The 26,401-nt window shown below is 37.7% G+C and overlaps 1 protein-coding gene across 5 annotated transcripts in view; it reads right to left on the bottom strand.

The window, feature by feature from the left end:
* Nucleotides 1-2,095: 2,095 nt before the first annotated feature.
* The window catches only part of LOC129880699 (uncharacterized), a 30,672-nt gene continuing 6,366 nt past the window's right edge, over nt 2,096-26,401 (bottom strand). For 4 of the 5 annotated variants that reach the window (XM_055954861.1, XM_055954859.1, XM_055954863.1 and 1 more), the window contains 10 exons: nt 26,275-26,330; nt 24,452-25,113; nt 24,161-24,351; nt 23,704-24,004; nt 16,542-16,811; nt 16,350-16,459; nt 11,248-11,551; nt 9,805-10,212; nt 9,460-9,700; nt 9,034-9,371 (listed from right to left, as the gene is read on the bottom strand). In XM_055954861.1, coding sequence (XP_055810836.1) covers nt 9,346-9,371; nt 9,460-9,700; nt 9,805-10,212; nt 11,248-11,551; nt 16,350-16,459; nt 16,542-16,811; nt 23,704-24,004; nt 24,161-24,351; nt 24,452-25,113; nt 26,275-26,330 — 2,569 coding nt within the window. In that variant the 3' untranslated portion in view covers nt 9,034-9,345. Of the gene's footprint in view, nt 2,499-9,033; nt 9,372-9,459; nt 9,701-9,804; nt 10,213-11,247; nt 11,552-16,349; nt 16,460-16,541; nt 16,812-23,703; nt 24,005-24,160; nt 24,352-24,451; nt 25,114-26,274; nt 26,331-26,401 lie in introns of those variants that run through there. The other variant, XM_055954862.1, reaches the window with a different exon arrangement.

Genomic DNA, 26,401 nt, shown 5'->3' with positions numbered 1-26,401 from the left:
GGATAACTAATGCCCCTACTACATTTATGGATATGAGGACTCACGTATTCAAGTCGTACTTGGATTCATTTGTAATAGTTTTTATTGATGGTATTCTGGTGTATTCACAGAGCCAAGAGAAGTGTGCTCAGCATCTCCTGATAGTGCTCCAGACATTAAGAGATCACAAGTTGTATGCTAAAATTTCTAAATGTGAGTTCTGGATTTAGTCTGTGACATTCCTAGGGCACGTGGTGTCCAAAGATGGCATTATGGTATATCCAGCCAAGATCGAGGCTATTCGTGGCTGGCCTAGGCCTACTTTTGTCACTGAGATTAGGAGTTTTGTTGGTTTAGCAGAGTACTACATGTAGTTTGTTGAGGGGTTTTCTACTATTGCAATACTGTTGACTCGTTTGACTCGCCAGGGTGTACTTGTTTGTCTGGTCTGAGGAGTGTGAGGCCAGCTTTTTGAGGCTAAAGGAGTTGTTGACCACCGCTTCTATTCTGACCCTTCCTGTTGAGGGTGAGGGTTTTACAGTATATTGTGATGCTTCCTATGTTGGCTTAGGTTATGTTCTGATGCAGCGGAGTCGAGCTATTGCTTATGCATCCCAACAATTGAGAGTTCACGAGAGTAACTACCCCACTCACGATCTAGAGCTGGCAGCGATAGTGTTTGCACTCAAGATCTAGAGACATTACTTATATGGGGTTCACTGCGATATATATACAGATCATCATATTTTACAGTGCATCATGAGTCAAAGGGATTTAAATTCCAGGCAGAGACGGTGGATTGAGTTAGTGGCAGATTATGATCTTTCTATCCTCTATCATTCGGGGCAAGGCGAACGTAGTGGCGGATATTATGATATTTCTTAGGTGAAAATGATGGTGATCTCCAACAGTTTCCATTCCTCCTTGCCTATAATGGAAGTTCTCTCCATTTTATTTGTGTCATTTTATTCTTAGAAGCTCTTGTACCTATTTAGACTAGTTCCTTGGGAAAGATTCTTTGTATTTTCGAAAGAATTTTTGTTGTATTTCTCAAAGTTCTATATTGAAAGATTATTGAGATCTTTTCTTATTTGTTATAAAAATGAAATATGGTATTTTTTTATCCCGCATGACCTGTTTTAAAATGGGTGGAAGTGTTCTCCTATCTAGATGTTAGAATAGATGTCTGCATCGCCCAGTAGTTGGATCGTGACAATTTGAAACTAATTGGTCTATCACGCTTCATGCATGCTATAGACTTTGTTCTTTAGGGACATTCAATAGGAGCATTTGCAACTAAATATGAAATCAATTTTGGGTCAGCAAATGCTCCTAGAATTTGACTTAAATTATCTTTTGAATGAGAATCGTAATAACAATAATTCACAATATATTTCTTAACTGATTATAACCTCCCTTATGTTAGGAAAACAAACATATATATCTCAATTTACTTTAGAGTATCCATCTTTGTGCATCATGGTATATCCATTAATCATATATCGCACATCAAAAACTATTAGATGAAAAAGTATTTGATTATTGACTTGAGTCAATTGAGATGAAAATTGACATAATCTATTAGTTTGATGCTTACAAGTACCGTTGTATGCAATATATCATAGTTCAGACCAACACATGAAATTTTGTTCTCATAAGCAATGATTCAGCTATTTATTTAAAGCATTTAACGCTAAATCAGCTTGAATATTAATCAATATTATCAAGATTAATTATCTTGATTACATATTCTAAAAGTTATGCTCTTAACTCAATTATTTTGCACAAGCAATTTGGCAAATGTCAATTGCAAAACGACAATAAACGCATATATGATCATCTTATAGATGCGTCTCTTTAACATATCAGATGATAGGTGGATGGGACCATATTCACCTTTTATAGTTTTTAGAATAGGAGTATCGGTCCCAACATTAGATGATCCAATCAATTTATTAATTTAGTAAATTATTGATTTAGTATTACATGAATAAATTTCAGATTTATTTCTTCTCAATTACTCTACCTTTTTTAGAAGTGAGTCGTGATCTCATCACAATTAAGTGTACGTTCGTATTGATAAGCTTTATTATATACTATCACATTCACTTCAGGAAATGGATCTGTATTTGTAGCATTTATCAAAAGTTCTCTTTCTTCATGAATGGACACAATCATCTGAGCATATTATCTTATGATAGTTGAGTACCTCATTCCACATTCATGTGCATTATTCAACCACTTGTCTTCTTTCAGATATATTATGCATTACTACTACATTTACTTTAGGGAATGGAGCAAATTCAGTGGAACATATTTTATGACTTTTCACTAAGAGCACATTATTTTGCTTTAATCATCATTATAGTGCATTGGAACTTGAACCCAATGTCTTACCCACATAAAGGCATCTTAGACCATAAGTTGTAGGACTTGAACCAAACATCTTCTCATCATGGTGCACCGAGACTTTCACTGGATGTCTTATCCCCTTGATGCGATGACACTCATTCTCCGACCTTTAAGAATATGTATCAATTCTTAGTGGTGATAGACAGACAAATTTCTAAAATATGTATGCACCTTCTCAAATGTAGCTAATTGATCAAAGCGAACAAATAATTTAGTGCATGAGCCATATTTGCACAATAGCAAGACAAAGTGCACTTCCTGCTGAATAAGAATTATTTCTGACAAGGTTATATCTGAATAATAATTCACTCCATAATTAATGTTACCCTCAATTCAAACATGAATCATGCAGAACAAATATAAAGAGTACTTCATATACACAAAGACAATAGAATTTATAACAAAAGAACCTGTGATATATGAATATACCACACGTTAGCACTCAGCAATTATATTAAGCCTAGTAATCTTAAAAGATGCCCACTAGAACTTGTTAGAATTGTTCACTAGCTCTATACGTTACTCTAGCCATTTACAAAACATCCTCAGTATCAGTTTGATGTATATTAAACCACTAATTAATATGCTTGTTAAATCAAACCATGATATGATTAAAACGAAGTGTAGTTTACATAAATCTGTTAAGGGTTAATTACATTATTTTCCTATTATTTTTCACATTATAAAAAAAATTAAAATTTATGAATTTCGAATACATCACTACACTTCCGAATACATAAGGGCGGTGTTAATGACATTGAATATTCACAAAATCAAAACAAATCAAGTAGCAAATCTTCACTCAATCAAAATCCCGTGAAAGCAGCAGTCAAATGAGATTAGTGATAGTAATTGATTATGATATATCAGATCACTTGATTTTAGGAATTGTATGAGATTGTAGTTGTACGTATATATACTTGTAGCCTCCGGTAAATGAAATATAGAATTCTTATTCTCACATATCAAGTCTCTCATATGGTATCAAATATAGCATCCGCTTAACCCCAATCTCAATCCAACCTCTCCTTTGGTTTTCTCTTTTCTTCCTTCCTCCATGGCTGCTGATCCAAACACACCAGACAGCTCATCTTGTGCTACATTCACCAACACTCCCAACATAACATCACACTCGGGTGAGGTGCTTGTATGCATCAATGCTGTTACACAATTACCATTGAAACTGACTTTCACCAATTTTGTTTCGTGGAAAGCCCAGTTACACTCTCTTCTCATCGGATACAATCTCATGGGGTATATTAATGGCTCCATGCAAGTTTTGATGATGAAACCAATTTTCAGACAAGACGAAAAATTAATCCTTCATGCCATCTTGGCCTCGGTTTCAGAGGCTATTGTACCATTCATAGCCTCCTCCATGACTTCTCACCAGACATGGACAATAATCCAAAAACACATATGCAAACAAATCCAGATCACGAATCATGTCGCTTAAAGAACGCCTCTCAGTGATTCAATAACATGAACAAACTATATCTGAATATCAACATCAAATCCGTACTATGGCAGACAACCTTGCACTTGTTGGTTCGCCTATTGTACAAGATGATCTCATTCTCTACACTGTTAATGGAGTTGGCCCTGATTAAAAGGATATAGTTGCTGCTATTAAGGCTCATGATACATGCATCTCATTTGAAGATCTTCGTGACAAACTCATAGACTTTGAATCCTATTTGGCCAAGTCAAAACCGATGGGTTTTGATGTCTCCATTGCCACAGTGAATGCAACAACCAAGTCATGTCAACCACAACACCACAATAGAGCTTCCTACTCTAATCACAATGAGCCGAACATGTCGCACACAAATTTGGGACAACATGGGGGAAATCAGAGAACTCACAAGCCTCGTGTCATCTGTCAATTTTGTGAAAAGCCTGGGCATGTTGCAAAGAAATGTTACAGAGCCAAACTTATCCTGCTTGGAACTCCGATAGCAAACAATACTATTGTCTCTACTCCAACAACTCAAGGATGGTTAATGGATTCGAGTGTTTCACACCATGTCACCAATGACATTCAAATTTATCCCCGTCTTTGGAATATGATGACCCTGATAAAGTGCAAATAGGTGATGGCTCAGGTTTGCATAATACACATGTTGGTACATCCAAAATAAACTCCTACTCAAACACCTTACAATTCGCAATGACCTTTGTTTCCCAACTATTAAATCTAATCTAATTTCTGTTGGAAAATTCTGCAAAAACTAACAAAGTGTCTATTAAATTTTTTCCACAATATTTCTCTGCGAAGCATCTCAAAACGGGGGAGGTCTTGCTACAAGGACAGAATAAAGATGATTTCTATCTTCTTTCAAAGTCATCCCCACCTACAGGTCACAACACCATTAAAGCACCTATCATTGATTGGCATCGTCGTCTTGAACATGCTTCAGCTATGATTCTTCATCACATCATCCACAATACTCTCTACCATTGTCATCATCATCTTTTGAGTCAAAGTCATGTGTCTCGTGTGCTTATAATAAAATCCATCAGCTTTCATTTAGTCAGTCTACTCTTCATATTTCATCTCCCTTAGAATTGTTTTTCAGTGATGTGTTGGGCCCTGCTTCAATTGAGTCTATTGACGGTTTCAAATATTATCTGATTTTTATTGATCACTACTCTAAGTATATATAGCATTACCCATTGAAGAGAAAATCAAATGTCACCAACTTGTTTCCCAAATTCAAATCATTGGTTGAAAAACACTTTGAAAAAACAATAAAAACTCTCTTCACTGATGGTGGCACTGAATATCTTAAACTAAAAGAGCTTTTTGCCACTCATGGAATAAGTCATTTAACATGATCTCCACATACTCCACAACAAAATGTCTATGCCGAAAGGGGGCACCGTCAAATAGTTGAAATTGGGCTAACCCTTCTTCACCAAGCTTCTCTACCTCCATCTTTCTGGTCGCATGCTTGAACCTACCCCGACACTTGACTATCAATACCCATTTCAAAAGTTATTTGGTACTGCTCCCAATTGAACCAAACTACATGTCTTTGGATGTCTTTGCTTTCCTTGGTTGCGACCTTATGCAAATCATAAACTTGAGCCTCGCTCTAAGACATGCATCTTCATTGGTTACTCCTCGATCAAAGTGCCTACAAATGTTATGAACCTGTGTCGAAAAAGATCTTCTCTCGTCATGTTCATTTTGTGGAGTCTACCTTTCCATGTTCCTCGCATCCATGACCATCTTCCTCTGTCCATGTTCCATGGAATGTTGCATCAAATACTGCCACTCATTTCACACTACCAGTTCCATCACCTGTGATAAGGCCTTCACCTTTGCTCGTACCTTCACCTTCTCCAAATATGTACATTGTCATTTCTTCTCCTCAGCATAGCAAATCTCCCCAAGAAACTTCAGATCCTTCACTGTCTTCCACCATGTCAAACAGACACTCATATACAACAACGTCCCACGCATAACCATCCCATGACCACAAAGTCTCAAAACAACATTATAAACCTAAGAAAACCTTCACCGCAAAACATCCCATTAGTTCATCCATTGAGCCATCATGTGTAACACAAACCATTAAAGATCCTGAATGGAGAGCAGCAATGTCGAAAGAATTTAATGCGCTTGTTAAAAATGGTACATGGGAACTTGTCCCTTTTCAACCTCATTTTAATGTCATTGGTTATAAGTGGATTTTCAGGATAAAGCGAAATGCCAATGGAACCATTAAGCACGTCTAGTAGCTAAAGGCTGACCTGATCTTGACTACCATAACACATTCAGTTCTGTTGTTAAAACAACTACTATTAAAGTAGTATTATGCATTGCTTTGCAGTTTGAGTGGAAATTCCTTCAAGGATCATTACAAGAAGAAGTCTTTATGAATCAACCACCTGGGTTTGTTGATTCTACCAGACCATCTCACATTTGCAAGCTGAAGCAAGCAATTTATGGCTTAAAACAGGCAACTAGAACTTGGTATCATGAACAGAGCAAATTTATTCTCTATCTTGGTTTTTTTCAGTCTCAAAGTGATGCATCTTTGTTCATCTATGCACATGATTCCGTCCTTTGCTATTTTCTGGTGTATGTTGATGACTTACTCATTATAGGAAATTCCAATCAGTTTCTGGAATGACTTGTTTCCACTCTCTCTACAAGGTTCTCCTTAAAAGATCTGGGCAGCTTACATTATTATTTAGGGGTTGAACTCATCCCAACAACCAGCGACCTCTTTTTGTCACAACATAAATACATTAGGGAAATTCTTGACAGATTCCATTTGAGTGGTGCCAAACTTGTTGCATCCCCTATGTCCACTTCTATTAAATTAAAATTGAAAGATGAAACTGCTTTGATCGATGCCAAATCTTATCCGCAGTTAGTTGGCTCCTTACAATACCTCAATCTCACCCCGCCCTGATATTTCTTACAGTGTTAACAAGCTGTCTCAAGTCATGCAGAATTCCACTACAACTCACTGGCAGGCTCTTAAGCGAGTGTTACACTATCTTAAAGCTACCATCTACCATGGTATTCATCTCAAACGTACTCTCCTTTGATGCTTCAAGCCTTTCCGGATGCGGATTGGGCAAAAATATTGGATGACCGCAGCTCTACATTTGTCTATATTGTCTACCTTGACAGCAATCCTATTTCTTGGAGCTCCAAGAAACAAAAAAACTATAGCTCGTTCATTCACTGAAGCGGAATACAGAGTTGTTGCCTTCACTGCTTCTGAGCTTGCTTGGGTTCAAGCCTTACTTCATGAACTACATCAATGCCCATCCTCAGCTCCCACCATCCTGTGTGATAACATTGGCACAACTTATGCTTGTGCCAATCCGGTCTTTCATAGTCCAATGAAGCATGTTTCTATTGATTTCCATTTTTTTCAGTGACAAGATTGCCAAGGGGCAGCTACGCGTTGGCCATGTATCCACGAAAGACCAATTGGCAGATGCACTGACTAAACCACTGTCCAGACAAAGGCTCAGCTTATTCGATCCAAGATTGGTGTATCCAATGGATCATCCGTCTTGCGGGGGCGTGTTAATGATACTGAATATTCACAAGATCAAAACAAATCAAGTAGCAAATCCTCACTTAATCAAAATCCCATGAAAGCAGCAGTCAAATCAGATTAGTGATAGTAATTGATTCTGATATATCCGATCACTTGATTTTAGGGATTGTATGAGATTGTAGTTGTATGTATATATACTTGTAGCCTACAGTAAATGAAATATAGAATTATTATTCTCACATATCAAGTCTCTCATACGAGGGATGTATCTGAGAGGGGAGAGATGTATCAGAGAAGGGATAGAGAAGGGATAGAGATGTATCAAAGAGGGGATTAGACATCTAGCTACATAGGAGAGGGATGTATTCGAGAGGGGGATAGGAATGTATCAACTAGAGGGAATGATGCATCCGAGGAGATTTTTTGAAAAACATTTAAATGGTAGGGAATTTTAGAGATTGTGATAAAATAAGATGTGTGTTTAGGTAATTTTTCCTAGATTGAAAGCAACCAGGTTGAGGAGAAATGGATAAACATTAACTCTCACAATTGTGTTAAACAAGAAAGATTTCCGGCCTCTGGTGGTTATAAACTCTCCCAAAGATAAAGTAATTTTAATATAAAATACAATGAATGATATACGTATATTTAATTGATACAAAGTAATGAAATAATAAAGAAAGCAATTTTTCCAATCATTTTTTCCCAAAAGTGTTTAATTAACCCATTAATCCAATGCACCACTTACTGTAACTCCTCTGGAGTAATATGGTTGATAGGATTTTACATATAGTTCCAAATTCCTTGTCATTATAAGCAAACATCATTAATCTCATTGATTAATTCAAACTTCAAATATGGGAGTGATTAAAACGATATCACAAATATAATAATGACAGTGAAAGATCATCAAGTAAATACTTATCTTGCATTCGGGTAACTTCAAGAATTGTACTTGAAATAGAAAATCAAGCTCATGGCAGAATTTCATGTTGATAACGTGAAAATATATAAAACAATTAGAAGAATATAGTAAAGAGTAAGAGTTCTTATTTCTCTTGAAGGATTAGAGATTGAGTAAACCTTTACAATGAGGTGAGGGATCCTTTACAATGAGGAAACCCCTTTATTTATAGGAAAAAACCGACCTGATAGGTAACTAGAAATCATAACTTTTCTCCAAAAGAATCTACATAATAGACATTCACTATAATACAAATGTGTTTGTAACAAATTCAATATAATACGTGCATTGTATCATTTAACCATAGATCACGTTCTCATAGGGATAAGCGGGGCGGGTCGAAATATTTTAAAAAAAAATTCACACGGGGCCCGTTGCGGGTTGGGGAAAGTATTACTGCTTGTATCTTGTGAATTTTGGAAATACGGTTTCACTTTTTTCTTTTCACTTAATTATGACATAATTAAGAAAATCAAATAGCAATATCCAGTATCCTCAAATATATTTTACTTTACGGAGAAAAAATACAAGCTTTAAATTTTCTGTTAACTCATTACTCATCTAAGCACTACATCAGAGCATTGCTTTCTTTTACTTTTTTTAATTGAAAAGAAAATATTTCATACTAATACAGGGACACGGGGCACCTATATGTCTTTCATTAATCATTAATTTTAACATAAGATATTTTTTTATAATTAACTTCGAGTTAACCTTAAAGGCTCATTGAATAAGAACTGGTGATTCAGTTTCAATTCATTTGTACCCCTATCTCATAAATAAAATGGGGAAGATATCAAATGTACAGAGCAGAAACATCCTAAATCTCTAAACCTCAGGCTCAGTAGCCATACTTTGTCCCTCTCGCGAATTCAGTTTCTGCCATAATATACAAGGTAGCAAAGATATACCAGGAAAATAATGATTGGATTAGCAGCTTCAAGCTAGAAAGTATCGCTGTCACAGCTTAATGTTCTTCTCTTTACCTACAAAAGACGGCATTTAAGAAAGGCTTAGAAATATGAGGTACATTTCTAAGAATCAAGAATGTGTAGAACAGAACAGCAATCTCACCAAATATATTTGTTTTTAGGGGGAACCTTAAAGATGTTCCCTTCAGTTTTACATCTCTGAGATGCTTGCTCCTGCTTGGTTTCTCCGGTTTTGCCAGATCATTGCTGCTTTCTCCAGCTGAGGGAACATTTCTTTTCTTAACCTTTTCATGGTACACAGCAGGTGGTGCAAGCCTCAACAGAGGGATATTCTCTATTTGCATTGACTGGTGGCTTTTTTGAAGATTAAGGAGGAGGTCAAACTGTATAATTTCACATGTGATCAGCAAGAGCCTAGATTTTTGGGGTGAAGGGGTGAGGACATGGGAATATCAAGCATACAATTATGAAAAGTGAATTTGCATACCCTTGAAACGGACTGAAGTCCATAGGAGTTGTCGAAACCATCATTCTCGTGCGGATATAGACCAGTCATCCCATTTGTTTGATGGGATTTTGATATAGACTTCACCAATCCATTCTCCACAAGCATAGATTTACTTCTCAACTTCTCCGAATTCTTTCTTGGCATACAAATAGGACATCCTATTGAGTTACCCCTGAATGATGCTTCACTTTCCTGAGGTTCGCATTGCAGATGTGTAGCATGACCACAACTAAAAATTTGAATGCTAGAAGCTGAGAAATCTTTTGTGAGGGGACAGTTACAAATGCAACATAGGAGATTCCGAGGTGCAAATCCATGAGAAGCTCCTCTCTTCAGTAAGCTCAAGGAGGAATACGTATCATCTTCAATCAATGATTTAGCGGTATCCTGTAACAGTGTGTGAAATAAGAGTATCTATGAGAATACTTGTCAGAGATTGGTAAAGTTACTTTAAGAGTCCAGATCTGAATCCTTTATAAGAAAGGAGTCTAGCCTTGAAGAGCTAGAACTTGTCAACACCCACCCACACCAAACAAAAAAAAGAAGAAAAACTCTGGAAACCTAGAAGGCCCTTACAGGATAAAATGGCAAGTAAAAAGTTTAGCGCAGTGATATTACTTTTGCTGATATGAAGTTAAAAGGGCAGCCCGGTGCACTAAAGCTCCCGCTATGCGCGGGGTCCGGGGAAGGGCCTGACCACAAGGGTCTATTGTACGCAGCCTTGCCTTGCATTTCTGCCAGAGGCTGTTTCCAAGGCTTGAACCCGTGACCTCCTGGTCACATGACAGCAACTTTTACCAGTTCATTGCACTAATTCCAACCAAAATTACCAATTTCTTTTTCTTTTTCTTTTTCTAATTAGTTGTACTGGTTAGAAATCAAGAATGATGAGTGTGCTGCATATCCAGCTACTCGAACAAAATAAATCAAGTAGTGAAGGGTCAGTCCCTTACACTACATTGTTTCAAAATCAACTTCCACGTTGAGGTTGCTCACATAAAAGTTCAGGTATTTTGAAATTGAGATTCAAGCAACAGAAAGAGTTACTTCCAAAGGATGTCATAGATGCAAGAATAAAAAAGAAGGAAAAGGACTTCAACTCATGCACAAGAGGATATTTATTATTTTTCCCTTTTTCATAGTTTCATCAATTAATCAAAGGTTTCCTAGTGAAAAATCCACAGATAGAAAGGGCTTAACATATTGAGTAGCCAGATATGGGAATTCTTTCTACAACCAATAAACAAAAAGGTGTAGGCCAACGGATGACATTCAGACACCAAACAACAAGAAAAACCCTATTTAAGTAAATGTTCACAAGCAATTTACAATTTTTACATACAGTGAATGGATGATGTACAATTGGCATGCCATACTCAAAAAAAAAAAGGAGAGATGAAGAAGAGACAAAAGGAAACCTACCAAAATCCGCCTCTCAAAATCATATGTTCCAAGCATCCCCAGTATAGTAGGTTTGAAATCACCAAATTCCTGTGTCTCGTTATCTGAAAGAAGCTTTAATATGATCCTCGGGAGGCTTACATATCCAATCATTCCTTCAACAATCTCTTTGATAAACACAGAGAGCAATTTCCTGAGGATGTGAGCATTTCTATGAGATTTTGATACCTTCCACTGAATTTTGCAAGCCCGCTCGCCTTCTTGCACGCATTCTTCTTTATTTCTTATTATATGATCATGTGAATCCATCAAAGGCTCACAAAAACTGTACAAGGAATAAAAAAAGGGAATCAATAGGTGATGCAGATATTTTAAATCAAGTAAATATATTTTCATCCATAAACATGGCCAAACTGGCCGTATGCAAGGGATATACTAAAAAGTAAAGAATCTACAAAACATGATTTTCTACAAACTCCACCCAATCATCTATACAACAGAGAACTTTCTGTTTACACCAAAAGAAAATAAGGAATCAGAGACTACTACTCAACGGAGAGAAGCTCATCTCTACTCCTTTAAAGTCTCTCATATTTCTCTCCAAACTACCCACATTAACGCAAGAAGAACCATGCTCCAAACTCTTCGTCTTCTCCTGCTTCTCCAACTCTTCCAACTGAACACCAACTCTCTCACATTTTTTGGCATTGCCTAATGAGTGTCAAACCAGCTAAGCATATCCACCATAATCTCATGGTTAGCCCGCATTGAAGAAGATGATCCACGTCCTCGGCCCACTCCTTACACATGTAACACCAACTGATGCAGACAACCTTCCATTTCCTAAGATTTTCCAATATCAAGAACACCCCTCTAGTGACTAGCCAAGTGGAAAAAACACACCATCCTCGGCACCCTTGGAACCCATATTGAATTGCATGGGAACTCAAAACTCCTCCTTAACCAAAAGTTTCTCGTGAAAGGACTTCACAGAGAACACAGCATTATTTCCCTGAGCCCACCACCAAAGATTATCCATTGGATTGACTTCCCTACGAACTATGAAGTAGGGCTAACAATCTTTGAAACTCACCCATTTTTCAATCTTGAAAATCTCTTTTAAATCTCAAGTCTCAAAATGTCTCTCTACTTTGTGTCCCCTAATTTGTTGAATTGTCGAGCCTCTTTGGCAAGAAAGTCTATACAAACTATGAAATCCACCTTTCAATTATATGTTCCCACACTAGCTATGTCCCCAAAATTAAACACTCTGCCATCTCTGACCTTGACTGAGATATTTTCCACAAAATTATCCCATCCCTTCATGATATTCCTCCACAAACCATAACTGAAAGGCAAAACGATATCTCTAGTTTTCCAACCCCTTCCATAATTCCATATTTATAAACTATTACCCCCCTCCACAAAGCTTGTACCTCCACCCCGAACCTCCACAACCACTTTCCCAATAAAGCTTTATTAAAAACTTATAAATCTTTAATTTTAAGTGCTCCCCATTTTTTAGGAAATATGACAATCTACCATAGCACCAATTTCCTAGTAGCATGCCAAAGAAAATTTCTTTGAATCTTTTCTAACTTTTCAATGACCAAAGCTGGAGCGTGAAACAGAAACATGTCGTAAGTTGGAATGCTCGATAATGTGCTCTTAATAAGCTTTTCTTTTCCCCCTAAGGACAAATATCTTTTCTGCCACCCTACTAGTCTCTTCTCGAGGGCCACCCTGCTAGTCTTTTCTTGACCCTCTAAAGAACCAGATTCCACACTGTATGATCCTTGTTTGAAGCACCTACCAGTACTCTAAGATATTTAGTCGAAAGAGCCCCAACCCTACAATTCTGGACTCTAGCAAGCAATCCAAATGTTGAGTCTCATATCGGGTAAGATGAAATTAATTGGTCTCATTATATGGACTTGAGCAATCCTCCCCTCATGGGCTAGTTTTTGGATTGTGAGTCTGGCCCAAAGTAAATTTAACATGGTATCAAAGTCGGGCCTTCGATGTTAGGCCCCTAGACAGATTGATCATGCTCCAGTACCAGACTATGTTTGGCCGTGTAGGGGGAAAGAGGGGGAAAGAACGCTCCCACATGGGAGGAGGATGAACTGACTTGAACTCTTATATGGCTAAGACAATTCTCCCCCTTGAGATAGCGTCTGAGGTTGAGTTAGGCCTAAGATCCATTTAGCATAGTATCAGAGACAAGATCATCCCAATTTATTGTTTACCCAATGTTGTTTCCCTATCATTATATTGTCCATGCTCCAGATGTCTAGTCTTGGGCGTGAGGGGGGTGTTGAGTCTCACATCAGGTGGGATGAAGTTAATTGGTCTCCTTATATGGACCTGGACAATCCTCCCCTCATGAACTCGATTTTGGAGTTGAGTTAGGTTCAAGATCCATTTCTTTACACCATGTTATGCACCTCTCCAACAAGATCTCACACTTCCTATCAAATTAATTTTAAGGTCTGACACTGCCTAAAACCAAATAAGAACTTGGCCTAAATAGTCAAGTTGGGTATCAACTGCATCACGAAAAAACCAAGGTATCATCTGTGAACAACAAGTGTGACATTGAAGTTGTCCTTACACTCCCAATAGCAGCATCAAAACTTTTCAAACCCCCCAAATAGCTTTATCTATCATCCTGCTCATAGCTTCTATAACAAGAATAAACATCGTGATAGAGGATCTCCTTGTCTCAATTCTCAAACCCCTAGAGCTCCCAAAAAAACCGCACGGGTTACCATTCACCAACAAAGAAAATCTCACCCAATAGATGCAAAAGTAGATCCACTTCCTCCACCTCTCCCCAAATCTCATTTGAAGCATGATGGAATCTAGGAATTTCCAATTCACATGATTCATTTGCCTTTTCAAGGTCAAGTTTGCATAACACACCAAACACTCCTTGCTTTCTCCTTGGATCCACCACTTCGTTTGCCACCAAAGTAGCATCCAAAATTTGTTTGCCCTCCACAAAAGCATTCTGTGAAGTAGAAAAGGTCTCATAGTCTAATGTAAAGCATCTTAGATATAATCATGTATATGCTTCCCATTAGACTAATAGGTCTATAATCCTTCATGCTCGTTGCTCCATCCCGTTTAGGGATGATGACAATGAACGAGACATTCATACTTCTTCTGAGTTCACCTCAATCTTGGAACTCAACAAAGTATCAATCACATTAGTTTTGAGTATTATTGTTGAAAAAAAGCCAAAGAAAAACCATCTGGGCATGGAGCTTTGTCACCCGCACAACACTCCACAGCTTTTTTCATCTCCTCCTCAATTGTCCTCTCCTAAACACCAAATGCAGGCCTCCATTCTGCTTCCTCTTTAGATATTTTTTTATAAAAATCTACTACTATCCCTTCTACTTCCTCTTTCCCTACATGGCTCACCCCATCGACCTCCACTGAATATAAAGTTCCTCCTCCTATTTGCGACTACTACCCTGTCGAAGAATTTTGTGTTCCTCCTCCTTTAACCATAACGCCCTCGATTTTTGCTTCCAACTAACCTCTTGGGCCAAGCCAAGTCAGTTACCTCCCTTTCAAATCCTTTTTTCCTCTCCTCCCTCTCTTCTAACTCCCTCCCCACTTCTACCCTCTCCAAATCCCTTCATTCATAATTTCCCTCATCTTCACCTCTACCCTCCCAAATAAACTCGTTATTTCACACCTTTATGTAGACTTTAAGCAGTTTCAACTTCCTGGCTAGCCTAAAAGATGGCCTTCCCTCCACCACATAACTACTCCACCAGTTAACCACTCTATCCCCAAAATCCTCCACACTTAACCACATATTCTCGAATCTAAAAGGAAATCTCATCTGTCTTCCTTTACTACCATCCAACAAAATAGGTGAATGGTCTGAGTAGCCGCATAAGAGGAACCTGAATCACATTGGGTGCCAACTCCTCCCAAGAAGTAGAAGGATCCATTTCAATCCTCAGTGATTTGAAATCTATCGAGTACATAGAAAAGAATATTATGGATAGAAAATAGTACAAAATCATGTTTTATTTGTGCCTGAAAAAAAGAAAAAACTCTTTTTACCTGTCAAAAAAAGCTACTTCTGAGGAACAAATAAACACGGCTTCCAACTACCACAATTTTAAATTAGATGTTATTACAGATAATTTATGCACAAAAATACATAAGTTCTAACACTTGCTTGATATTTAATGTCATTCATATGCAAATAAAAATGAGTTTCTGACTGGTTATTTTGATGTATATTTTTCACTGGGTTTGAATTTCTAAATTTCAATATAATTTGGAATCCTTGTAGCTGTAGTTGTTTTACTAACAAAACATGGATTGATATATTTTTTACTGTCATGTTTGCTTGAGATAATGGAGTTAACCAGTTATAAGTTTCATATTTTTAGAAGATTTCAGATCAAACAAACATATATGGAGCATACTTATTTTGATGAGAAATAATACTTGTAGATGGAAAGTTACTTAATTGGGAAAATGTGGAACTTTGAAAAATGTAAGCTCCAGATCTACAATTTATTTTATTGGATTGAATTTCTACTATATGCATAACATTAAGTAGTTAGATAAGTTAAAGAACTTGTTCCATTTTCAATTTCAGTGATATGGCTAAACAGGGAGATGCCTAATTAAGGATCTTGTGAACTCATAAACCTACTGAGATGCAACACTTGTTTAAGTAAACTAAGACCAGAATGATTATTGAAACCTATAATTATTAGTATTCATGATGTAATTAATTAAAATTTTCTAATTTTATTCAGAAAAATCTGTTGGCTGCTATCTCAAGTAATCGTGCTGCAATCTCCAGAGGAAAGCACAGAAAATTTCATTGCAGCTCCTTAATGATTATGTACCCCAGTCTACTAACATGTCGATATGTTCACATGAAGTTAGAGATCATTGTTCAGGAGGTGTATAACCCAATACCAACAGGGTTACAAACATGTAAGTGAAATATGGAACTAAGATTTCAAGTGGCCTGAAGGGAAGCAGTTGCCACTATAATTTGAAGTCTTGCTATTGTGAAACTGTGCGAACACGAATAGTAAAGGTAAGTAAGAATAAGAAAATAAAGGACATTGGCTCACGAATCAAGCAATTGAAACCACAGACTCTCTGCTTCATCGGGGTCCAATCGGGGGCTGTTCCTCTGGCACAGGCCAATACAAGTGCGTAAAATCTCTATTATGTCAGTGACCTGCAACAAAATAAGATGTTGAAGGACTGGACCTATCAAGACAAAATCATATCATAGAAGAGGAGTATTAGAGGGAAAAAACCTCTTTCTTGCTTAAAATAGCTTTGAAATGCTCCGGAGCCGTATCACAATGTTCATTTCCAACAGCAGTATCAAGCAGGATGAATTTATCATTGAGTGAAGATATAACAAGCAAAAGGGCGCTTCCGATGTCACCAACCCTTTCTAACAAGAAAGCAGCTGCATCTATAACTCCATACTCCTGGCATAAATGCAAACAGCGCTCCACCCTATAGCTTTCGGAAGTCTCCAAGAATCTGAGAACTGACTTACGCTCATACCTACATAATAGCTACACAAAAACTATATTATAAGGAAGACGCTGCTACACAAAAACTATATAAGGAAAACGCTGCACTTAGCATAAGACAAAATTGCACTGCAGGACCTAAGTCAGGATTTCACAACTAAGGCTCTAAATGGAAGTGGCTTCTGGAACAGACTTTTAAGCAAAAGCTATATGTTCTGATTTTTTTCGACACATATTCTGGTAGTTATAGTCACTAACAGCAGATGGTTGAACTAAAAATTGCCTGATTAATTTTATTTGGATCAATAAAACAGAGACGGAGAAAACAAAACTAATATAACCCTAAAAAAAAGGCTGACAAGTAGTCAATCCTAGCAAAAGAGAGGGTCCATGGAAATACATCAGTAAGTTGTTGGATAAATTTAGCCAAAACACTCATTTCAAGATAGAAAATGGTAAATACATCAAGTTCTGGAAAGATAAATGACTTGGATATAACACTCTAAAAGAGGAATTCCAGTAGCTTATACCTTTCGACCTCATCTCTACATGCTGCTGTAAGTCATTGTTGAATAGAAGGCAAATGGAACTTAATTATTAGAAGAAACGTTCAAGACTGGGAACTGGAGGAAGTATTAAATCTTCTGTCAAGGCTAGAAGTAGTAACAGTCAATCCCCTCATGATGGACAAGTTGGTGGAGCTGTAGTAAAAAATGGTATGTTTACAGTGAAATCATGCTACTTTAATATGTTCAGCAGCAGCAGAAATTAGAAGATTGTCCATGGAATCTAGTGTGGAATGTCAAAATTCCTACCAAAAGCGCTTGCTTCAGCTGGATAGTGTTATCTGGTGCTTGTTTAACACATGAAAATTTGATAAGAAGGAGCCTCTCACTCAGCAGTAGGTGCTATATGTGCCTATAGAACTCTGAAGATGCATGTCGCCTCCCTATATCACTGTCGGATAGCAAGCGAGATATGGAGTATGTTCTTCTGCCTTTTTGGGGTACAATGGGTAATGCGCTTTCAAAACAAACGAACAAAATCGACAGAAATTGGGGGCAGTGGAAAGTTGGCAAGTCCATCCGGAAGATATGGCAGATGGTACCAGCTTGCACTTTTTGGTGCTTATGGACGCTAAGAAATCGCAAATGCTTTGATGGAGTACAAACTCCCACAATATCGTAAAAGCTAGATGCCTTGTAAACCTTTTTTTGTTGGTGTAGGCCATGCTGTTTATAATTTTTATCAATTTTGTTTGCTTTGTTAACTCCTTAGGCCACATATAGGAGGGCACTGTACAGGGAGATGACTCCCTTTTGCTCTCTGCTGTAATTTTCAGTATCCTCTTAATGCATTTTCAATGAAACTCCAGTTGTGTAATCTAAAAAAATAATAAAGAGAAGAGATGAGCAGGTATTTACATCGATACAGGGCATATCAGGAGAAAGTTCATGCTCAATAAGCTGAAACAACATTAAAGGAAAAGAAAGTGAACTAGAAAGGCTTTCTCACCTATATAGGATAAAAGGTACACCTCTAATATAGAGCATTTTTAACAATGTATGATTACGAGAGAAAAAAAGTCCGCACGAAACAAAATTATCTTCCATGTTTAGATAACATTTCACTTTAGACGAGGCCTTTCGGAAACAGTCTCTCTACCTCCAAGAGATAGAGGTAAGGTCTGCGTATGCTCTACCCTCCCCAGACCCCACTTTCTGAGAATACACTAGGTATGTTGTTGTTGTGACAACATTTGGCTTTTGTTCGCAACATCCAAAGACAGCTTTTCTGATAATCAGGTTACACTATTTTACACAAGGTATAGGATAGGAGCAAAGATGTAAGTGAGCGTAGGGAGGGAGCCTAAAAAAATTGGCGTTGAGACAACACAACCAAGGTCAGAAGCCAAACATAGAGATACAGGAAGAGAATGACAGAAGGCTGAAAAAATGTAACTGTAATAAAAGCAAAAGTTTATATCCATGGTTGAACACAACAGAACATGAAGTAGAAGCAAAGGGAAGAAGAAAATATTATAGTTAGACAATTCCACGGAAGGAGGGCCTTTAAAAGAGTTGTCTCCAGACTTGCAACTGCAAGGGATAAAAGATGCACTATTGGATCCAATCGAAATAAATGGCAGTTGCATTTCAAAATAAATTTTAGTGATTGTGAGAGGTTGGATATAGTAGAGGTAGGCCGAAGAAGTATTGGGGGGAAGTGATTAGGCAGGACATGGCACAACTTCAGATTACAGAGGACATGGCCTTAGATAGGAGGGTGTGGAGGACACGTATTTGGGTAGAAGGTTAATAGGTAGTGGAGTGTTGTCTTGCTTTTCGAGGGTTTAGGCTTGTTGGTGTTTGCCATTGTACTGGCCGTATTCTTGTAGTCCATGCTTTTAAAATCTATCACCATTTGTTGTTTATTGTGTTTCGGTTATCGCACTCTTTGGTTGTTGTTCTTGTTCCTTTCTGGTAGGCTTTGCACTATTTCCCTTAATATTTTCTATATTTTCTTCACTATTATCTTCATCTTCGTACTTGAATTTGTTGCATTTGAACCGAGGGTCTTTCTATAGTGGTAAGGTCACTCTATCCTCCCAAGACCCCACTTGTGGGATTTCATTGGGTATGTTCTTGTTGTTGGAATAAAGGAGTCGACCTGTTGCTACGGATGTAGGACAATGTGCAGTTGGAAAGGGACCAACGGGATTCTACTGTTTAGACAGGCAGTGGAAGAGATCTTTTTTCAGTCAAATCATGCTATGTAATTGTGAGTCAACTAGGAAATATGGTAACAGAGGTGGCCTTGAAAAATGATATGGAATCAAAGTGCCCACAAAAGTTGCTTGTTTAAATGGATTACAGCTCAAGGTTCTTGTTTGACTCAAGCTAATCTACACCAGAGTATAATATTATGCTCTGTAGCAGATGCATGCTGTGTGAAGATTCACTTGACACTGTTGATCATATCTTCCTTCATTATAGACAAACTTGGCAGCTATGGAACGTGCTCTTGAATATATTTGGAGCTAATGGGTCATGCCAAGAAATCTCAAGCTCTCATTATGTAGTTAGCAAGGATAAAAAGTGCAGACTTGCTGACTCGGTGGTTACAACAACAACAAATCCAGTGAAATCCCACAAAGTGGGGTCTAGGGAGGGTAGAGCATACGCAGACCTTAACACAACCTCTCCGAGGTAGAGAGACTGTTTCCGAAAGACCCTCGGCTCACTTGGTGGATAAATGGTGGGAATTATATGAGATTAATGGAACACCTGATATTGTTCTTGCTAAAAAGTTGTAAATGTTAAAAACTGACATCTAAAAGCGGAACGGAGAAGTGTTTTCTAGATTGGACGAAGGAAGAGACCGGCAATGGAAAAGCTAGAGGAACTTGATCATGGAAGTGCTATGCTGCAAGAGAAGAATTGGATAATTTTGAAAGAAGTTCTATTAACAGGGAGCTAGAAGAAATTGCCAAAGCTGAAGAAATATCTTGGAGGCAAAAGTCTAGATGCCTTTGGATGAAGAAGGGAGACAAAATTACAAAATCCTTTCACAAGCTAGCTAATGCACATAAAATGTATAACTGTATTGACAAAATCAGCATTGACGGAGTGTTAGTAGATGATGAATGGCTTATCAGAGAACAGAGAACATATTTTGGATTTCTACAATAATATTTTTACAGAAACTGAAAAGTGGAGACCAAAGTGGATTGATGAAAATCTGGTGAAATTATCTGATGATGAAACTTGAAAGTGATTAGCTTTGAAGGCGTTTTTCTTTAAGATGAAGTACAGGCTGTGATTAAACTATTTGATGGGAGAAGGTCCCTGGCCTGATGGGTTTACCATGAATTTTTTCCAGAAATGTTGGTGTACTGTTAAGGAGATGTGCTGAAGACAGTAGTTCTTCTATCAAGAACCTTTATCAGAAGCTTAAGTTCTATTTTTATTGCCTTGATACCTGTGAGAAATATTGGAGAAGAATATTATTGAATTTGTGTATCTTCATTATTACATTGACAACCCATTTATAGACACTACATTAGACAACATGATAATCCTTTTCCAAGTAAGATTCTCTATACTACTCCTATACCTATTCCTATTCTAAGTAGAATTGTATATAATATTCTTGTTCCTATTCCTATTCTAACACTCCCCCTCAAGCTGGTGCATACAAGTCATAAGTACCTAGCTTGTTACAAATGTAACTAATACAAGGATCGATGAGGGGCTTGATAAGATATCTACAAGTTGATCACTCGTCTTCACAAAATGGACAGTCAGTCTCAATGTGTTTGGTCTTCTCATGAAATACTGGATTTGATGCATAATGTCGATAAAACACAGAGTGATAAATTTCTGAATTACAGTGTTGAACTTCCCAAACCAAGCTTGAGAAGACTGTTTCAGATCACAAAGTGACTTACACAATCGACATACAAGGCTACCAGACTCCCCTTGAGCAACAAAACCAAGTAGTTTCTCCATATAGACTTCTTCCTCGAATCACCGTGATGAAAAAAATTCTTAATATCCAACTGATTAAAAGGCCAATTGAGAACGACAACCATAGATAGAAAAAGGCAGACATATGCTATTTTAGCCAAGGGAGAGAAAATATCACTGTAATCCGACCAAAATATTTGATTATACATTCTTTTTTTTTCTTTTTCTTTTTTAGCAAAAGTAAATCTGAAATAGAAAGAAAACATTGCAGGAAACTCATTTCTGTCGGAAACAATGCAATGATTGACGAAAAGTGCTCGAGATCTCGTACAAAAGATATGGATCGTCTCAAAATCAACAAGAAAGTCACCTAAAATTGGCCGGAACATGCTCATGCGTCGAATTATTAGATTTGATGGCTAAAAGTGATCACAATTTGATGTTAAAACTATATTGGTAGGGTCGGAATAATGGCACCATCCTACTGAGAAAGAGAATTATATGAATAGGATAAGAATAATAGCACGACCCTACGCAAATCAGATTTGAGTAGTCACTGAAAAGACGTATGGCACTACGCAAATCAAATCTGAGTTGTCACTGAAAAGAGACACGATGCTATGCAACTCAGATATGAGAAAGTAGTTCGAAAAAAATCCACAGTACTACGCTAATTAAATATGAGTAGTCCGAAGATATGCACGGTGCTACAAAAATCAAATATGAGAAAGTAGTTACTAGAAAGATGCACGGTGCTACGCAAATCGGATATGAGAAAGTAATCACTATCAAACTACTAAGTCACACTATGAAGATTTGGGAGAGAGTGGTGGAGATGAGGGTGAGGAGAGGAGTGTCAATCTCAGAGAACCAGTTCGGATTCATATCGGGACGGTCGACTACTGAAGCAATTAATCTTACGCGGAGACTGGTGGAGAAATTTAGAGAAAGAAAAAGGGATCTCCATATGGTGTCAATCTCAGAGAACCAGTTCGGATTCATACCGGGACGGTCGACTACTGAAGCAATTAATCTTATGAGGAGACTAGTGGAGAAATTTAGAGAAAGAAAAAGGGATCTCCATATGGTGTACATAGACCTTGAAAAGACTTATGACAAAGTTCCGAGGGATGTTCTCTGGAGGTGTCTGGATCTAAAGGAGTCCATATGGTGTATATTAGGGCGATAAAGGACATGTATGCTGGAGCCAAGACTCGGGTTAGGACGGTGGAAGGTGACTCAGAGCATTTTCCTGTTGAGGTAGGACTACACCAGGGATCGGTGCTGGGCCCTTTTCTTTTTGCCTTGATGATAGATAAGCTGACACGGTCTATTAAGGATGAGGTTCCATGGTGCATGCTATTTGCTGATGATATAGTTTTGATTGATGAGACTCGAGACGGAGTTAATGATAGGTTGAAGGTTTGGAGACAAACACTGGAGTCCAAAGAATTCAGATTGAGCAGAACCAAAACAGAATACTTAGAGTGCAAATTTAGTGTTGCGATGGATGAAGAGGGCAGGGAAGTGAGGTTTGCCACCTAATCTATCCCCAAGACAGAAAGCTTAAAATATCTTGGATCCATCATCTAGAGTGGTGGGAACATCGATGATGATGTCACGCACCGCATTAGACCAGCATGGTTGAAATGGAGGCTAGCCTCTAGAGTCTTGTGTGATAAGAAGGTACCGCCTAAACTTAAAGGTAAGTTCTACAAAATGGTTGTTAGACCAGCGTTGTTATATGGAGTGGAGATCTTGTTATATGGAGTGGAGTGCTGGCGAGTAAAGAACTCTCATGTTCAGAAGATGCATGTTGCGGAGATGAGGATGCTGAGATGGATGTGTGGGCACACTAAGAGTGATAAGATCAGGAATAAGGTTATTCGGGAGAAGGTGAGAGTGGCATCCATGGTCGACAAGATGAGAGAAGCGAAACTGAGATAGTTTGGACATGTGCAAAGGAGGGATGTCGACGCCCCAGTTAGGAGGTGCGAGCGGTTAATTTGGGGGCTATGCGGAGGAGTAGGGGTAGACCGAAAAGGTATTGGAGAGAGATGATTAGACAAGATATGGCGGTACTCCATATCACCGAGGACATGACCTTAGATAGAAAAGAGTGGAGGTCGCGGATTAGGGTAGAAGGCTAATAGGGATAGAATGGTGTCTTACCGTGTGTCGGTTTAGGATGGTCGTAGGTCTAGGCGTGCCTTTATAGTTGTGTTGTTATTATTGTAGTGAATGAACTTGGTAATATATTGTACTTAATTGATTCATTAAGTCTAGAATAGGAACCTAAGTCTATTTCTTGTACATAATCTGCACCTTCTTGCTACTTTAAATCAAATTACATTACCTTACTCTATAAGAAAAACACAAGGTGGAAGCAAAACATGCGATGGAGGAAAAAGTTACCCCTAAACAAGCTTCTACATAGACACTACCCAGTTGAGAACAATACTCACCTCAATATAAAGCTCCGTCATTTCATCAGTTATGTGGATTGGATAGTTCTGCAGGAGCTTAGGTAAGTCAGACAAGGTTTCCAGGTAGACTTCAGAGGACATATGTTTCTTCTTTCTTCCACTGGGGAAGTCTGAAGCATTATCTTTTCTTAAAGAAGAGAAGTTTAGGGTGCCTGTTGAATGAACTTCAATAAGTGTCTTCAGATAAACGAAAAGACTTTCTGGATTAGACCGCAGCTGATCCAAAATGTAATCGCTCTCCTCTCCAAAATGGTTGACAATCAGTAAAAAAGTTCCTTCCCTGCAGAATCCCAAAATTAGCAAAGATTTGTCAGCACTCTGTGATTATCCTCTAAAATATATGGTTAAACAGTTTGGTGCCGGCATAGAATGAACTTCATCTCGTGAAAATCCAGCTTGAATATGAATGACAAACATTGTGGAATTGTATTGCAACCTGTTCAACTTGAGTAGATCTGGGATTCGAGAAATGACTGCTGATCTGAAAGCATCAGATTGTTCGTCTCTCGGTTGCCGCAGCATTTCATCAACAAATATGAAAGCAAGAATACGGTCATCAACAGCTTTCATATAACTGTCCAAAGCAGAAAGATACTGATGTGTGATGGCGTGAATTAAGCCGCAGACCTAAAATAATTGGCAAGTCTCTTAAATAATTGATTTCATTGATACTTGATATATTGTGATAGAAGAAAAAGGTACAGAAACAGTTAGCAAGAAAAAGTACCTGATGCAGCTGAGCCCTCTCACATAAATTCAGCAAGTAATGTGCATCCCAGTCTTCCTCTGGCAAAACTTCTAAAAGTGCAGTCAGTTGCTTCTGTTTCCTATTGAAGGTTTCAACTATCCGCCCAGAAACATTGGGGTAAGTTTCATTACCCAGTGTCAGATACTCAAAAATTTGATGAAGGGTATCTTTTGAAACTTTAGCTTTTTCAGAGGCAGTTAAAAAGGAAATAAAATCTAATATGTACTCAGTATCTTTCCTTGTAGGCCAAATGTCGGTAAATCTTTCATCTTTATTATTAAAAGAACCACCAGTTTGGAAATAACTCAGATTAAGAATGACCGCAAGGACATCTACTACTTTCTGAACTAAGTTTACGCCTTCAATAGTTGAAATGTCTACTTCAGTTGTTTCCGTCTTTGAATTGGCTGGATTCCATGCAGGACTGTAACTTTCATTTTCACCTTCTACAAATGCATAGCGCAAAACATCTAAGGTGGCCTCTGTGTCGAGCTCTAACAGAGAGAGCAGGTTTGGGTTCGGTCCACTGTAAGGTAAGCACATTGCTGTCGAAGAATTTGGAGAACTCGCTTCCTCCAACAAAAATTGCACAAGCTCTCTTTTAAGAGATGGCACACGTGTGGAAGGGAGTGTTCCGCGCCCTGCATAGTTCATCATCAATTGCTTGAAGCAAAACACAAAAAGCACAACTAAGAAATAAAAGATGTTGTGTGAAATACCACAGTAAGGTCCCCACAAGAAGCAGAAATGCAGAATAACTAAAAATATTTTTAAAGATTCATTTCATTCCCTTAGTAGTTCTTCAGCATAACCCCCCATTCCCAATCCTTGTTGTTTTTTCTCCAAAACAAGATGCCGAGGTGCATATATGATTAGGATATTTACTGTGTCGATCTTCAAAGATTAAATCCGGAAAGAGAAGAGGATATAGGCAATGCAACATGTCACGGTAGATATTAATGTGGGAAAATATGTAAAAAAAAATCAATTTTGGGAATAACCGTATGTGTGAGGAAATATTCCTCTGAACTGTTAACTTTCTCGAGATTCTCTAGCGCCTTGTTTATCCCATCCTTCACATCCCCAAAGTCTCTTGCACCTGTCCTACAACCTCTCCTTGAACTACACTATCTATCATTCTTTTTTTGGTTTTTTGAGAAGTTAACAGATTCAGTGTGTGTGTGTATGTGTGTATAAACATCAGCACATTGGAAACCAAAATGGAAGTTACATCATTACATCAGTGATTCACTAACCCAAAAATCCTTGATCTTCTTACAAGGAATCTAATATATAACTACACTATCTATCTAAAACTGTAACCAGCAGTTTCAAAAAAAAGAAGAAAAAAAAAATAACAGTGCAACCATACAACCAAAATAATTGTCTCCTTGAAGGCTCTGATGCTAACACAAATAAGAGAAATGTCAAGTTCTCTCAAGCTGAATGTTTTAACACTACATGTGCATAAAATAATTGACAATTATATATTTCCTTTAATCTGGATTGTTTCCTCATTTGATCTTATACCACCAAACCTTCCAAATTTAACTTCTTTTTTCATTTTTTTCAAATTTAACTGATCACAAGAATCAACCACCACGGTAGAGAATAAAATCGAATCGCAAGGATATTAGTATGAGCAAAGTGAAACCCAAATATATACCTTTTGCTTCTGTTCTCAAGCTTATTAAAGACAGACTAATTTGTTCAAGCATGCATAGAAAAAGAAGCTATCAAATGCGGAAAACCAACCTAAATTTACTCGTATATAAGTTATAAAGAGCATATTGCAGACCAACCTGGAGGAAAAGCAAAACCTTGGAAGCAGTACTTGAGGTAAACAAGCATCTTGTACCTGTTTCCACGAAGAAAATGAAGTTTGTTTACTTGAAACATCACGGTGCATTTCTAAGAATGTCAAAAATA

The sequence above is a fragment of the Solanum dulcamara genome, chromosome 2, assembly GCF_947179165.1.
Source record: "Solanum dulcamara chromosome 2, daSolDulc1.2, whole genome shotgun sequence".
NCBI lineage: Eukaryota > Viridiplantae > Streptophyta > Magnoliopsida > Solanales > Solanaceae > Solanum > Solanum dulcamara.
This window is presented reverse-complemented; position numbering and strand designations above follow the sequence as displayed.